The sequence below is a fragment of the Limulus polyphemus genome, unplaced genomic scaffold (genome assembly GCF_000517525.1).
Source record: "Limulus polyphemus unplaced genomic scaffold, Limulus_polyphemus-2.1.2 Scaffold545, whole genome shotgun sequence".
Taxonomy (NCBI): Eukaryota; Metazoa; Arthropoda; class Merostomata; order Xiphosura; family Limulidae; genus Limulus; species Limulus polyphemus.
The window spans coordinates 58,368-72,825 of NW_013666155.1; the positions used below are offsets into that span (position 1 = coordinate 58,368).

At 31.7% G+C, this 14,458-nt stretch overlaps 1 protein-coding gene across 1 annotated transcript; it reads left to right on the forward strand.

Annotated features, from left to right (window-relative positions):
- The first annotated feature begins 3,508 nt into the window (after positions 1–3,508).
- On the forward strand, positions 3,509–11,071 carry LOC106459007 (glutamic acid-rich protein-like). The gene is made up of 4 exons (XM_013918571.2): positions 3,509–3,747; positions 7,130–7,174; positions 8,762–8,774; positions 9,817–11,071. Exons 1-4 carry the CDS (start codon positions 3,622–3,624, stop codon positions 9,966–9,968), a joined length of 336 nt encoding a protein of 111 aa, XP_013774025.1. The 5' UTR covers positions 3,509–3,621; the 3' UTR covers positions 9,969–11,071.
- Positions 11,072–14,458: the final 3,387 nt, after the last annotated feature.

Sequence of the window (14,458 nt, forward strand, 5' to 3'; positions counted from 1 at the left end):
CAGTTATTGTACCAACAAGAAGTGAAATATTCGTATCAGGACTTATTAAGAATAGATTTACTTTTAGTGAGTGGGGCATAGTAGAACCAAAGTTTTCAGCATGTCCTGAGGGATTAATGGTTGGAATAACTATCGTGGATCTGAGGTATAAAGATGTTATCATTAGGACCATGAATGCAACAATCCATAAAATTTAAATCGTGTGTGGCTGGGACATTGCAAGGTGTAAGACTTTGCAGGAAGTACTTCCATGAAGTACTCACATAAAGACAGCTTACCAGAACACTGTATAACCAGAGCTGTAGAGGTCGTACAGCTACTCAATGCCATAGATTGCTCACACAATATCAAGACATCTTCTCCAGTATACCTAATGACTTGGGTTAGACAAATAAAATATATCATACGATTGATACTGAAGATGCAGCCTCCAATATTCCAGATGACTCTCACTTACAGAGCAAGTTAAGAGTTTTAAAGCGATAGAAGCCATGAAGGATTGATTTGGCTTGTTTTTTGAATTTTGTGCAAACATATACGAGGGCTATCTGTGCCAGCCATCCCTAATTTAGCAGTGAAAGACTAGAGGGAAGGAAGCTAGTCATCACCATCCACTGCCAACTCTTGGGCTACAATTTTACCAATGAATAGTGGGATTGACCGTTACTTTATAATGCCCTAACGGCTGAAAGGCAAGCATATTTGTGGAAGGGGGATTCGAACACGCGACCCTCAGATTGCGAGTCGAGTGCCCTACCCACCTGGCCATGCTATGAGGGAACAAGGAGTGATAGAATCAATTACTAGTGCATGGGAATCATCTATTGTACTCGTGAAGAAGAAGAAAGGGTCCACAAGGCTCTGTGTGAACTGTCAGAAGGTGAATGAACTCACAAGGAATGATGAGAACCCATTGCCGAGGACTGACTCTACTTTGGGTTCTTCAGCTGGATTAAATGATTTTCAACATTGGATCTAAAGAATGAATATTGGCAAGTGTAAGTCAACGAAACACATAGAGAGAAGACAGCCTTTACAGCAGGAAATGGATTGTTGCAATTTGTTGTGAAACTATTTGAATTATATAAAACACCTGCTATATTTCAGTGACTAACAGGGTGTACTCCCTTTAAATTACCCTGAGATATTGTATTCATCTACTCGCATGAAGTAATTATAGATGGGAAGACTTTTGATAACGCATATGATTGGTTAAAGAAAGTTTTGAATTGGTTGAGAAAAGTGAACAATAAGATGAATTCCACGAAGTGTAATTTGTCCCATCAACAGGTGAGTTTTTTAGGATACATAGTCAGTAAAGAAAGAGTGTTGACAGACATATCAAAGATTAAATTTGCCCAGAACTAGCCAACACCAAAGGTCTTGTGTGAGGTAAGAGGATTTTTTTCTATTGTACTTTTAATATCATCATTTTGTAAAACTATTCTCTGGCAGAGGTCGTCCTATACACAAGTTAGTAGAAAAATCAAATAAGTTTCGTTGAACTACTGATTATGAACTAGCAATATCATTCAATAAACTGAAAGAAGAAATGACTGTTACGTCTCTGGTCGTTTGTTAATTACTCGTAAAAATTTGTTCCGAAGAACTTCAGCGATACAAGTTCTTTCTCAAATAAAACTAGTTTATTCTTTTTCAATTCAACTTTGCAATACACTTAAGTTCCACAGTCATTTTAACTTCAACACGCGCTATAATTCTCAACGAACGATTCACGCACTTTACTTACTAACGCGCTTGACTCAATTGTCCGTCTATATCTTTTATCTCTCTGTCTGCTATTTCCGTTCCGATTGATTGTCGGGCTTATATATTAGAATACAGCACATCTAGCAAACACTCGAGCATTTACGAACCTTCGAGATACTCATTACATGTTACCAGCGTCACATCCCTTCCGTGACGTAACATAACCAACAATCCTGTATTAGCATTCCAGAATTCTTGAAGATACACAGATTTTAGATACAAATTTCAGTGATTCTGCAGGGGTAATAGTGTTATATCACAAGTATAATACCGAAAATAGCATGTGATTGCCTATTATATCAAGGCAATGAATGCTGTTGTAAAGAGGAATTGCACAGCTCTAAAAAAGCTAGTAATTATTGTTCGATCCCTACATCATTGCTATCATTACTTATACGAACAAAGGTTTACAGTAATGAAATGGGTTGTGAATATTTGCAATCCATTAGGCCAAATAGTAAGATGGCTCCATAAATTTCAGGAATACAACTTTAACATTGTGCATTACCCTGGGCCTAGCCATGGAACTTGGAAGTTCTAACACATTCTCTCAAAGACAGTGTGTTAATGAAGAATGTAAACACCGTGAAAAGAAGAAATCATAAGGTAGTAAAGACGACTAACCTAAAGGACAACAGAATATAATCCAAGATAAGAAATCTACAAGCACTTAGTACTGATCATACCTAATAGACCAATGTTCTGTCGAAACGTGTTGTAAGTTCCACCATAAAATATATATATATATATTACCTTATGCTTATAAATCGCTGTTCGTCTACCTGTTATTAGACTACTATTTCTAAAGTAGAAGAGGACTTGTAGTTCAGTTAACAGCGTGGAAAGCACTTATTATAGGATTTAATTTATTGATTTTAGAGCTACAAGAAGTTAAATGTTTCATCTTATTTTTATCTGTAGCATAGCGGCTCATGAGTCATACAATGATTCCGAGTATTTTTTTCAAGTACAAACTTTATAGCTCCGTCAACTCTTGGTCGACTTGAGATCTTTTTACAGTTTTAGGCTCAGTAGGTCAAACCCTTTTGATTGATGTATTTGACCACGCCTTAGGTCTCAATGTTTAATTTATACTAATCCTGTTTAAAAGAATTTTAATTTTAGGGTAGGCTGGTAGAAATCCTGATGAGTAGTAAAACGGAATGAGGTATACCCGTGCCCCACGCTTGGTATTGCTGGCGCACAAAAATATAGCTAATAAAAAGGAGAAAAAAGTGTCTCATAGATTAATTTACTGTAATCCTGCCTAAAAGAATTTCAAGTATCACTGCTATTGAATATTCCCATTTGTTTGTATAGGCCTATAGAGGATAAAAGAAAACAATTGAGAAGTTTTTTGTAAGAATATGTTTGAATTGGAGTTCTGACTAGATAAGTCGGACATTATCTATTACAAAAAGAAAGTTTCAAAATTTCAAATATATTAACTTATTAGTATTTAATTTCACGACTTAATTAATTTAACATAGAATTATCCGAAGTCTGAACTGGAGATTTTATTTTATTTTGTTTATAGTTGTTATCCTAACATTATGACAATATTGCAGAAATAGGGTTGTTGGTAAACAAATATTTTTAAGAGTTTTGTGGACCATATATATTTAAATCTTTCATACTGTGATTTAATTTGAAAAAGTAAAACTTTCTTCCATATTCACGTTTTGATTTATTTGTAGTTTAGTTATTTTAAAATATTTGTGGCCATTTTTTTTATATTTTACATGGTTGCTAGTGTCAATTGAGTCCTTGTGGAAGAATCCACGCGCCATTTTTACAAATTTAAACAAAGACGACCGGTCGATTTATCGCTGGAAAAAAATCGCTTTTACAATGAATTCCACAGAAAACAAAACAGACATTGCTACCCAGAAAGCTAGAGAAAGTCTACAGGAAAAAGAAAAGGGGTCTGGAGACTTAAAATCTGAAACAAGTCCACATAAAAGAACTGCATCAGAAGTAAGCACCTAATTTAATCCTAATAGTAATACTACTACTAATACTAGTCTCCATGGTTTAACGAGCTTGTTACGGTTTAGTTGTACTTGTAACGTGATGCTTTTCGAGTCGTTGGCCGTGTAGGCTATTTTCAGGTATATTATTTATGTGCGCATTGAACTTGTTTTTTTTTGTTGTTGTTACCTTAGTTTAGGCCTCAAACTACATTTTCTTGGTACTTTTAGTTTTACTTTATATCTGTAGCCTGTAGATATACTATTAGTATTATTACAACAATTTGTACAACCAACTTAATAAATATAGAAATAAAATGTTTTCATATACATTTTTATCTTTAAAAGTTTCAGATCGTCAATTTAGTGACTAATTAAGATATTATTTGAGTGTTGGTATGATTTGGGTTAGTTTGTTTTGAAATTTGGGCAAAGCTACATGAGGGCTATCTGCACTAGCCGTTGCTAATTTAGCAGTGTAAGACTAGAGGGAAGGCAGCTAGTCATCACCACCCACTGCCAACTCTTGTACTACTCTTTTACCAACGAATGGTGGGATTGACCGTCACATTATAACGATCCCACGGCTGAAAGGGCGAGCATGTTTGGTGGGACGGAGATTCGAACCCGCGACCCTCAGATTGCGAGTCAAGCTCCCTAACCACCTGGGATCTATTTTTAAAAGTGATATATTGTGCCAATCTAATGATCAGATCCAAGAGACAATTTTTTTTTAATTATACAGTACAGTGCTGATACATAACTTAAAATAAATGGATCATACAATCTTCAATAATACGTAAGACTTTTAGTTATGGACCATGTGACACACCAGTGAGTCACAGACAATTATATTTCAAAGCCAAATTTACCTTGTGGTATATGAGTTTGGGACACTGTGGCTGCTCCTTGGCACCTCTTGAATGTTTAATTTGTTTTTACCCTCAATTAATTATGAAGCAGTTAACGTGTTAAGTATTACTGAATAGAACATTACTACATTTCTATTCAATCACATTAAAATATTTAACTTTTTTTTTTTTATTATGTAGGTAAACAATTTCAGTAAAGAAGGCAATGATGTATAAGTGTCAAAATCCTTATTTATAGTACATAATAAGAAAGCTGCAATCATGTTAAACATAATTTTTATTGTATGAGCTGTTCTATCAAAGTTTCTAAGTGGGATGGGCTAAAGCATTAAAATGCTGTTTATGTAATATTAAAAAATATACAAATAAAATAATAAAGCTAAAACAATTATCTTAAACTCAAGAAAATGTGCATGGGTAAATGTTGCAGGAACAACTATTTTGTTTGAGAAGCATATATAGAACAAGGTAACGAAACTTTCAGAAACATTGGGTCAAATCCAGGGAGTTCCAATGCATTCCCAGAGGTAGTATCATTAACATTTATTAGAAGATGTACATACCTAACAATCAAATGAACCATTTGAAATTCACTTTGGCCAAGTTTACTGATTGTGTGAAAATATACAGTACTTCCTTTCAGTTTTGGACTGCAACATAAATTAATAAAAATCTTTCATATTGTTTATGTTTATTACACTGAAAGATCATTGCAAGTTTCACACTGTAGCCCATTCAAACTATTTCACAAGTGAGAATAAATGTTTTACATATCAGTAAATTATGTAAATGCTTAACCACAACCCAGAGTTTAAATATAATTCTGTATGAAGTTTGTTCTAGCTTTAGCTAAAGAAATAGATTTAATCTTTAACTCACTTTATTAAAACTAAAAAAAATATTAAAGAATATTTTTTAACACAACCTTCTAACACCATGACACACTAAGAGGGTGTGCTACACAACCTCACACAGGGACTAGAACTGTCAAAGGTAAATTTTAACTAATGATTTATTAGATTCTAAGGTTAAGTACATCATTTTCACAGTAAGTCAGGCATTCTACCTTGAATTTGAAGGGTCGATAACCTTTCTCCAACGCCTAAGGTAATAGCTGTTACTGTTAGCGAATTAAGTTTAGAGCCCAGAAACTTGTAATCAATAAAAAAATGACAATTCAAAAAATGTCACTTATTATTATAGACTAGTATTACTATTAGATTTTGGAATATTTACTTAGAAACGACTTATCCTGCCACTAAATTTATATTTAGCATTTTAACTTTTATGCCAAGTATATTGGTAATCAATGCATTCAACCGATTTTTTCAAAAGATTAAGTTTTGATCCTTTGAGGATACTTTGGCTATTATTTTGTATATATTGATATTATTATCATAAATTAAAATGTACATTTAAATTTATTTAAACAGCCAAAAGTACGTACAGATTGTTGAGTAGGTTATATTAACATGATTTTGGAGCTTCATCAGTGTCATTACAGTGTATATTTTCATGTCTGGTTTTGATTTATCTAATGGTCGTGCAATTTGATAATAGTCCTGCAGAGTAGGCTCCGTCATAATGCTGTCATGACAAAAGCATACCACTCTCCCCAGCTTAATTTCTATAATCCATCTAGTGTATGAGTATGATGGTTTTCAAGTGACTGATTTAACAATGGTAACACAGAAATCATTGTTGCTTTATCCAGCAACTTGGTTGATATGTCTTCAAATAGAATAATATGATTACCTGTATCTTTCTCCAGCTGCTTGAGGTATGCGATGGTTCAATGAATGTATACTGAAAGCCTTATCTTGGTGAATTCATATCCTGTTGACCTAGTTTCCAGAAAAAGATCATTTCTGATTATGTTTTGTATTGTTGCCTGGAGCCCATGGATGGCTTTGGCCAGAAATTTTTGTGTTTGTCAAGTTGTGGATTCTTCCTGTTACAAAAGTAGTAGTTTGCTTACCATGGTTGGGATGCAACTTGTTGCAGGTTACTTTGGCAATATTCCTGGTGCACTGAGTGGATATGTATTTCCTTTATTTTCCAGTGATATTAAATACAATGTGTATCTCCATCTTCAAAATTCGAAGTCCATGATCTGAACACATTTGTGATCTGAATGTATGAATATTTTGTGTTGGAAGAGGCTGTTACATACCATACAATGTCAGTGTAGTTCTACTGTGTTCCATTCCACTGCAAATTTATATCTCTGTGACTTGCTGATTTTCATATTCAAGTTTGTTTAAATATAACCTGCTCAATCCAGTATGTTATCATTTGGATAGGCATGTTGTTGGCTGTCCAAACCAAAACAATTAGGTTAAAAATTCAGTAACTGAAACCATTAATTTTTGTAAATAACCAAAGTTTTTGTTCAATAATATGAAGAAAATATATTTAAGTGGGATTGAAGTGTAAAATGTTTTAACATTATAACTTGTATAATGGGAAATATAAAATTACTTTTAACTGATATGTAATATTTTCTATATTTGGCAGGTTAATAGTACAGAGGATGTGGAAGGGAAACAGAAGTTATTAAAGGTGAGTTGTTATAAACAAATTAGATATAGTGTTATTGTTTGCTTAATGTATAAGTTTATTTTATCACAAGTGACTTCTCTTTTGTAGTGTGCTTTTTTTTGAAGCAGTGTTTTTGTGCACTTCAACATTTTAAAACTGTAATATAAAATGATGCAAAAGGTGGTTATTGTCAGAATTTATAGTTATAGTAGAGTCACCAATTGTCAAAATAAAAAAGGCTTTTAGTTATATTTCATAATAGTATAAATATATACTATGTTGTTGTTGGGCTTAGGATTATTCTAGAGTAGGTGTCTGTGATTTGTTAGCAATAAATTCAACGATAAGTGAACAGCATGCACTTCATTTGTTTTCAAAATAATATACATATTTGGAACAAGTTAAACGTATGTACAACAGTCTTCACACTACAGAGATTATAGGCATATCATAAACACTGTATATGTTGTTCTCTTCTTCTTGTCAAAAGTCTACTTAGGCCTATTCAATTACTTTAGAATTTCAGTTGACAAACTGAACTATCTTCTCTTTTACTATCAAACAAGTGTTTTGTGAATGATTCACTTACTATTGTGGCATGAGTTACCATAATTGTTTGGTCTTCTTTCTTTAAAATATCCTCTGTTCCTTTTGTCAAAGTGCACTCTGGCTGATTCAATTACTTTAGAACCACACTTTGACAGAATAAATTATTATTCTTATATCCTTCTCTACTGTTAGTCTTACTCCAACATATTAAATGTTAGGCCTATTTTAATTGTTAGGCCTGTCACTTCTACGGTAATTAATTTCATACCGATCTTTTCCTTGCCTGTAACTTTACTCTTTTATGCTATTGTCTGTCTGCTGTTTCTGCTCATCTCACACTATTTATATGTTTATCAGTTAATTGTCTGCCCATCTTCTAGAAATCTCTATGTTCTCAACATCATTGTATTGCACACAACATTTGATAGTCTCAACATCAGTGAATTATAAACTGCAATTGTATGCTTTTAACTCTTATTATAACAAAAACTAAACAACAATAAAATATTCACTCACAAAATAAATTAATCAATTTTATCTAAACTAAACAATCTTTGATATCATGACAGTTATGTTTCCTTAAAAAAATAGTATAAGTAATGCTGTTACAATATATTTTCTGAAAAATATTTTTCTTAGTTGTCATTTTATTCTGTAGCATGTATTATAATGCTTTGAAAGCAATAAAATAGTTAATGACAATATACTTAGTATTGTTATAGGAGTGAGAGGAATATATGTATTGTATAGTTGTTTAACTCTTACCATAACTTTTCTATCTGATAGTGTTTGTGTGTGTACATGTATTATAATTCTGATTCACCATTCTTACACCTTCATATGATGTACTGATGTCTTTTAGGGCTTGAAATTATTTAGTTAAGCCATATTGCAATTCATTAAAGTTATTCACTTGTGACTACAATGCAGCTTTTAGTTGTGTAGTTGGTATTCAGTCACTTCTGAGTTGTTTTTCCTAAGACTTGTAGTAGTTTTTGAACAGGTAGTTTGTACTGGTTATTGTATCTTATAATCTTTTTCTCTTTTTTTGTTTTACAGACTGACCACAAAGGTATGTACACCATAATTTTTAGCTATTATAATGTCTGATTGAAGTTTTTTAATTGTTCTAGAATGTTTTATAATAACTTTAATCTGAATGATTATAAAAATTTGGGTTATTATCTGGTCTTTCCTGTAGGACTACGAATTTGCAAAAAGGGACTAGGAGGACCTGCTATTTTTGCATAAAAGAAATCAAATTAAAGCAATAGTTCATTAGGTATTATAGCCTGCATGAAATGATGTGGAAGCAAGTTTTCTATTAACTTTCTATTGTAACTCTAGGAGCATTTTCTAATTGAGTGATAATTTCAATTTATATATCATTAATATCGTTCTTTTAAGAACAAAATTTAATGAATACAACAGCAGACTTGCATGATAAACCAATTACAAAAGAAATCAACAGTGATAATGCCAATGTTTTTTCTATTATAATTATCCAATTACAAACTTGTGGACTAAACTGTTCACCAATTATTAAACTGATTAACTGGCATTGATCTGTAATTGTTTGATTAGTATTTTGTTAAAATTTTTTTACTAATGCAAAGGAATATACACATTCAAAAATCATGTGAGGAAAGGAATATAAACCTACATTTGTTTAAGCACCTAACCAACTAATATTAAAAAAACAAATGTTATAAAATTTGTCTGAAGTAGAATCCTTATTTGAGGCTTGAATATAGAATGCACTATTATGGCTACATTTTAGTATTACTTCTGCTTTCATTTTTATTTCTGTTTGTGAAATTTTCTTATACTGTTTTTCCCAGATTACAGTTTACATTTTGTAGAAAACAGACTTAGCTTAATTTTTAGTATAGTCTTGTTTCAGCAAACAGTGTGTCTTATTTTATTTATCAGTGTGTGTAGACTTGCATACAGAATGTATTTTAACTAGTTTTGTGGAAACAACTGATTACTAGTAATTAAAACATTTTTAGCCTTTTGATGACTATGATTTTTTTATATCAAAGTTTTGTATAGGTTTATGATTTGGCTAGTATGTACAGTTTAGATTTGCAAAATCAGTTTATTTTCTTCAGAAAAAGAAAATGGTGAAACAGAAGATAAATTAGAAGAAGAAGAAGAAGAAGCTGATGAAGAAGATGAAGAATTTCCTCTAGGAGAGGGAGAAGACTTTGATGAAGATGGAGTTGATGAAGAGGATGATGAAGATGGAGATGATGATGCATAAATTAGTGTGGTTGTGTTGCCCATCAGTGTATGTAGGCAGGATGGGGGCGGGGGTAATTCAGTTAAGCTAGATTTTAAATAATTCATGTTATTATAAGGAATTACAAATAGACAGATCACCATACCTCACAGATAAAAAACATTCATTGTAATTTTTCTGAAGAACATAGTTCATCACAATGGTTATTATTTTGATTTATTAGTGAAGGTGTTACAATCTGTTTTCATCTGTCATCTTTCATCGACCACTGATTGAGTTACAGTTGGGATTTATCTACATATAACATACTGTTGAGAGTATGCAGTTGTTTTCAACTTAATGGTTTTGTGTTATCATTTGTATATATCATTCCATTGGAAAGTAAATTGGCTATTCTGTAAATTGTTAGCTGTTTTAATAAGAAAGTTTCTGTGTCCATTTCAGTATGAGGTATTTTTAATTAAATTGGTATTACAGTTCAAAAAAGTAATGATACAAATTGGCATCTCGACTGCTTCTATGTCTGTTGTATACCAACAAGTGTGCTGGGCCATGGTATTGATGAAAGGCCTCATTGACATATTGTTGCCGCCTTTACTTTCACTCAAAAGTTCTTATAATAGTTATATGTTTTGTAGTTATTACATTTTGTCAGTGTATGAAATTTCACTTTACTAATGTACACTTGTATTACTGTACATCAGTTTGAGATGTGGATGATATTGATGTACTTAGTCCTCACACTTGATTGTAAGAATACAACTGGATGTGTTTGAGAGAGTTATGAGACTTTTTGATGAGAAATTGAAGTAAGGTTGGTTGTGTGTCTGTTTTTATTGTTTATACAATACTTACAATGTTAAGCTGTTTACCATTTTTTATTGATTATATGAAGGGTAAATTTTATTTGAGCCTTTTCCAGTTTTGGACTAACTGAAAGCAATCTATATTGATATTTTTAATGTGAATTAACCATCCTTTGTTGAAGAGACAAGATTGTTTTGATTCTTTTTACCAAATGTTATAATGTTTCATTTTCTTATAAATTGACAGTTTTTATTGTTCTGTAGCCACTACAGGTTCATGTAGGGAAGGCCAAATAAATTGGATTAGTAAAATTTGTATTCATTCTTTTGTTCATTTATTGCTATTATTTTCCATACTTTTATTTTAATAGGAAGATGGATCATATTTTTTTCAAGCTGCTTAATACAGTCATTGACAGAAGTGACTGATTAAATGTAACTGAACAAGAAACAAACAGATCACTTAATTATTGACTATTTGTTGTAAATTTCATTTGTGGAAACAAATTATAACAGACATAATAAGAATTTTCTTTCAAGGATGAATTTTGCAGTGTGTTTGTTAATGGTGGAGTGATTTTCTGTATTGATCTTTTTATGTCCTAAAGTTTTGTTGCAGTGGCCATGTTTCCAACTCTGTGCTGTGTTTTTCTTTAGACCCGAAGAAGACTCACCACAGAGTTCAAAATGTTATCATCTCGTTTAAACTTTAGGAAGGAAAAGATCCATAAAGAAAACCACTATCAAAGTAATTATTCTTCCTGTTAAGGAAAATCGTTTTATAAAGAATTAGTAATAACATTTTGATGCAACTGGCATACATTGCAATTCCATATTCATAACAAATCTTGTATCACTACAGTATTTAACTCTATTGAATTTCTAAAACTTAATTACAGGTATTTAATGTTCTAGGAATATCCTAGATTCATTGTAATGTAACTGCTTTTGGGCAAATGTGTAAGGACTATATGGCTTGTTTTTTCCTGGGTGTTGGCATTTTTTTCATTGGAAGTTAGTGGTTGTGCTGTCTTTGTTAGTCATTGTAAAAGTAATGTAATGTGTTGAGTACAATTCTAGTGGCATTATTGATAGTTGTGTTACATTTCACTAGACATAAGCTCACAGCTTTATTAGACATTATATTATTTCTTCCTCAAATTGTTTCAGAAATTACATTGTCATATTTTTATACGTATTATCTGGTATATTTGATGCTAAATAATTACAAATCTTGACAGATATAAGAAGCTATTGAAACTTTACAAAATTCTGTGAAATTCATCTTAGTATGTATTTTATAAATTTATAAGGTAGTAAAAAACAGTTTGAAAACTAAGCTACTATATAGTCACATTGTTATTATTAAACTTCTTTCAATATAAAAGTACATGTAAGTATTTCCTGGCATAACCTCAAAATTAATACCAGTGCCAGTTTAGTAATTATAAAATACCCATTAAAAATATATCATCATAAATCTAGTAAAGGTAATAAATATAATGGGATATAGTTTTTCTCGCATCAGTATAAGTTATTAAATCTGGGGGAAAAGCTGAATTGCCCTGTAAATTTAGCATAAATACAGTGTAATTACAGAACTCTGTCAACAAGTGACTTCTTAGAGCAAGAAGTATATTCTTGTGCTGCTTCAAGGTTGTCAAAATTTTATCTCATGAAAACTGGTGTTTCAAATTTTGACGTTTGGGAATAAACTTGGAAAAGATATTGTAAGATACGTTATGAATACATACACGTGTAACTGATATTTAAATAACGTTGTAAAGCTTATTTTTATAGAATAATTATTTCACTAAAGTTATTTGAACAATGAAACACGGTGGAAGTCTGGTATTAAAATGAAGTTTTTCATAATTTTGATATTTCTCTTGCCATAAATTGGGGAACTACTACATAGAATTTGACCCTCCGGGATTTGGATTTTAATTTCCTGAAACTTCAGGATTGCATATTTAATGCACTGATGATAGCACTAAAAGCTTTGCATTAATATCTAAATCCTAATCAAGTTAAACAGCCTTCGTTGTGACGTTTTAAATTCCAAAAATATGTCTTAAAAAGAGGAATGCACCCAGTGGCATAGCGATAATTCTGCAGACTTATAACGCTTAAAACCGGGTTTAGAAACCCGTGGTGGACATAGCACAGATAGCCCATTGTATAGCTACAAAGAAACTTAAAAGATGAATCATTCCATAGACGATAAAGACAATATGAAAATGGTAAATGACACAGAGATGAAGAAGCAGAACACGTGACATTTACCTGTGTCGTACTACATGTGGATTAATTAAAGTTTTGTCTCACTTGCATCATAGGTGCACACATACACACACACAAAAACTTTTGCCTAGTTTTCAGAACTAAAAAACCATACAATGTTTCATCATTCATAGACTTGTAAATTAAACAAATCCACAAAGATAACTACGATCATGAATAGCTACGATACATTCACACCTGGATGAAAAGTGGATAAATGTAAGGCACTTGCATGTGTTCAATAAATGTGTTTTTATAAAATAATGAGTGCGCTCGCATAAAGCATTGTGTGATGAATAAAGAAACTCCGCTGTAGTTGCTTTGAATTTTGTGATTGATATTGCTTAAAAAGTTATTTTAATATGTAAACAGTCACTCAATTCGCAGTGACCTGATAAACCGCTATGTTAGTTGACCTTGGTTATAACATCACTACATGTATACATTTACTGAAACATCCAATTCTAAAGTTAACCAAACATTAATCTGTAAAATTGAATTAAATACACAAATAAAGGTATACATGTTAAGCCTAGAAATGCCAATGAAGTCAATATTTTAAGATCCCTATTCGCTTTTCCAACATTTTTGTAAACTATCTATGCACCTTATTACTAATGGGCCTATGACTGTTTGTTATATCGTTTCTAATAACATACGAGCCACAAAAGAAAATGTAAACGAAAATACTGTCAATATTGTAATTGGACCTTCTAATTCCTTCTGGAGACTCGTGTATTTTACGCTGAAAGTGAGTGATTTCACAACGAGTTTGACAGGTAAAAAGTTATTTACTATGATACAGTATGTTGACGCCACTTGGTAGTGAATGGAATAAAAACAAGTTGATAATATAAGGATTAATGAAGGTAGAAGTTGGTTATGGGTCTGATTTAAATCCCATAAATGCATGCTGTAATACATGGTATAATTATCTGACAATTTTCAAGAAAATAAGTTTTCAAAATCATGAGAAGATGGAGAATTATTAGAATCAACATCAAGTGATTGGAAGTTCGCTACCTTGATTTATAATTTATTAATATTTCAGTTTTGTGTTGTCATTCAGTCACACCGATTTTTTTATTGGTATAACAAAAAATTGCATCAGTGTATATGTTTTCGGAAGCAATTTTCAACAGAAGGGATGGAAAAATTTCATATATTTTATGTTATACCTTCTTAAAATATGTTTTAAGTATTGTTATATGTGTATTATAATTATGCGGTTGTAATCAATTTAAAGTTGGTAATACGCTTTACCTAGAAATAGATACTTTCGTCAATTCTTGCTCTAAATGTATGCTTTTAACCTTGAATTCTACCCTTTTGCACAGGAACGTGCAAGTTGGAAAGTAAAAATAGAAATGATCCTAGAAGTATTGGAATGTGTACCTCCTATGCCTTTCATTTGTACGTTTC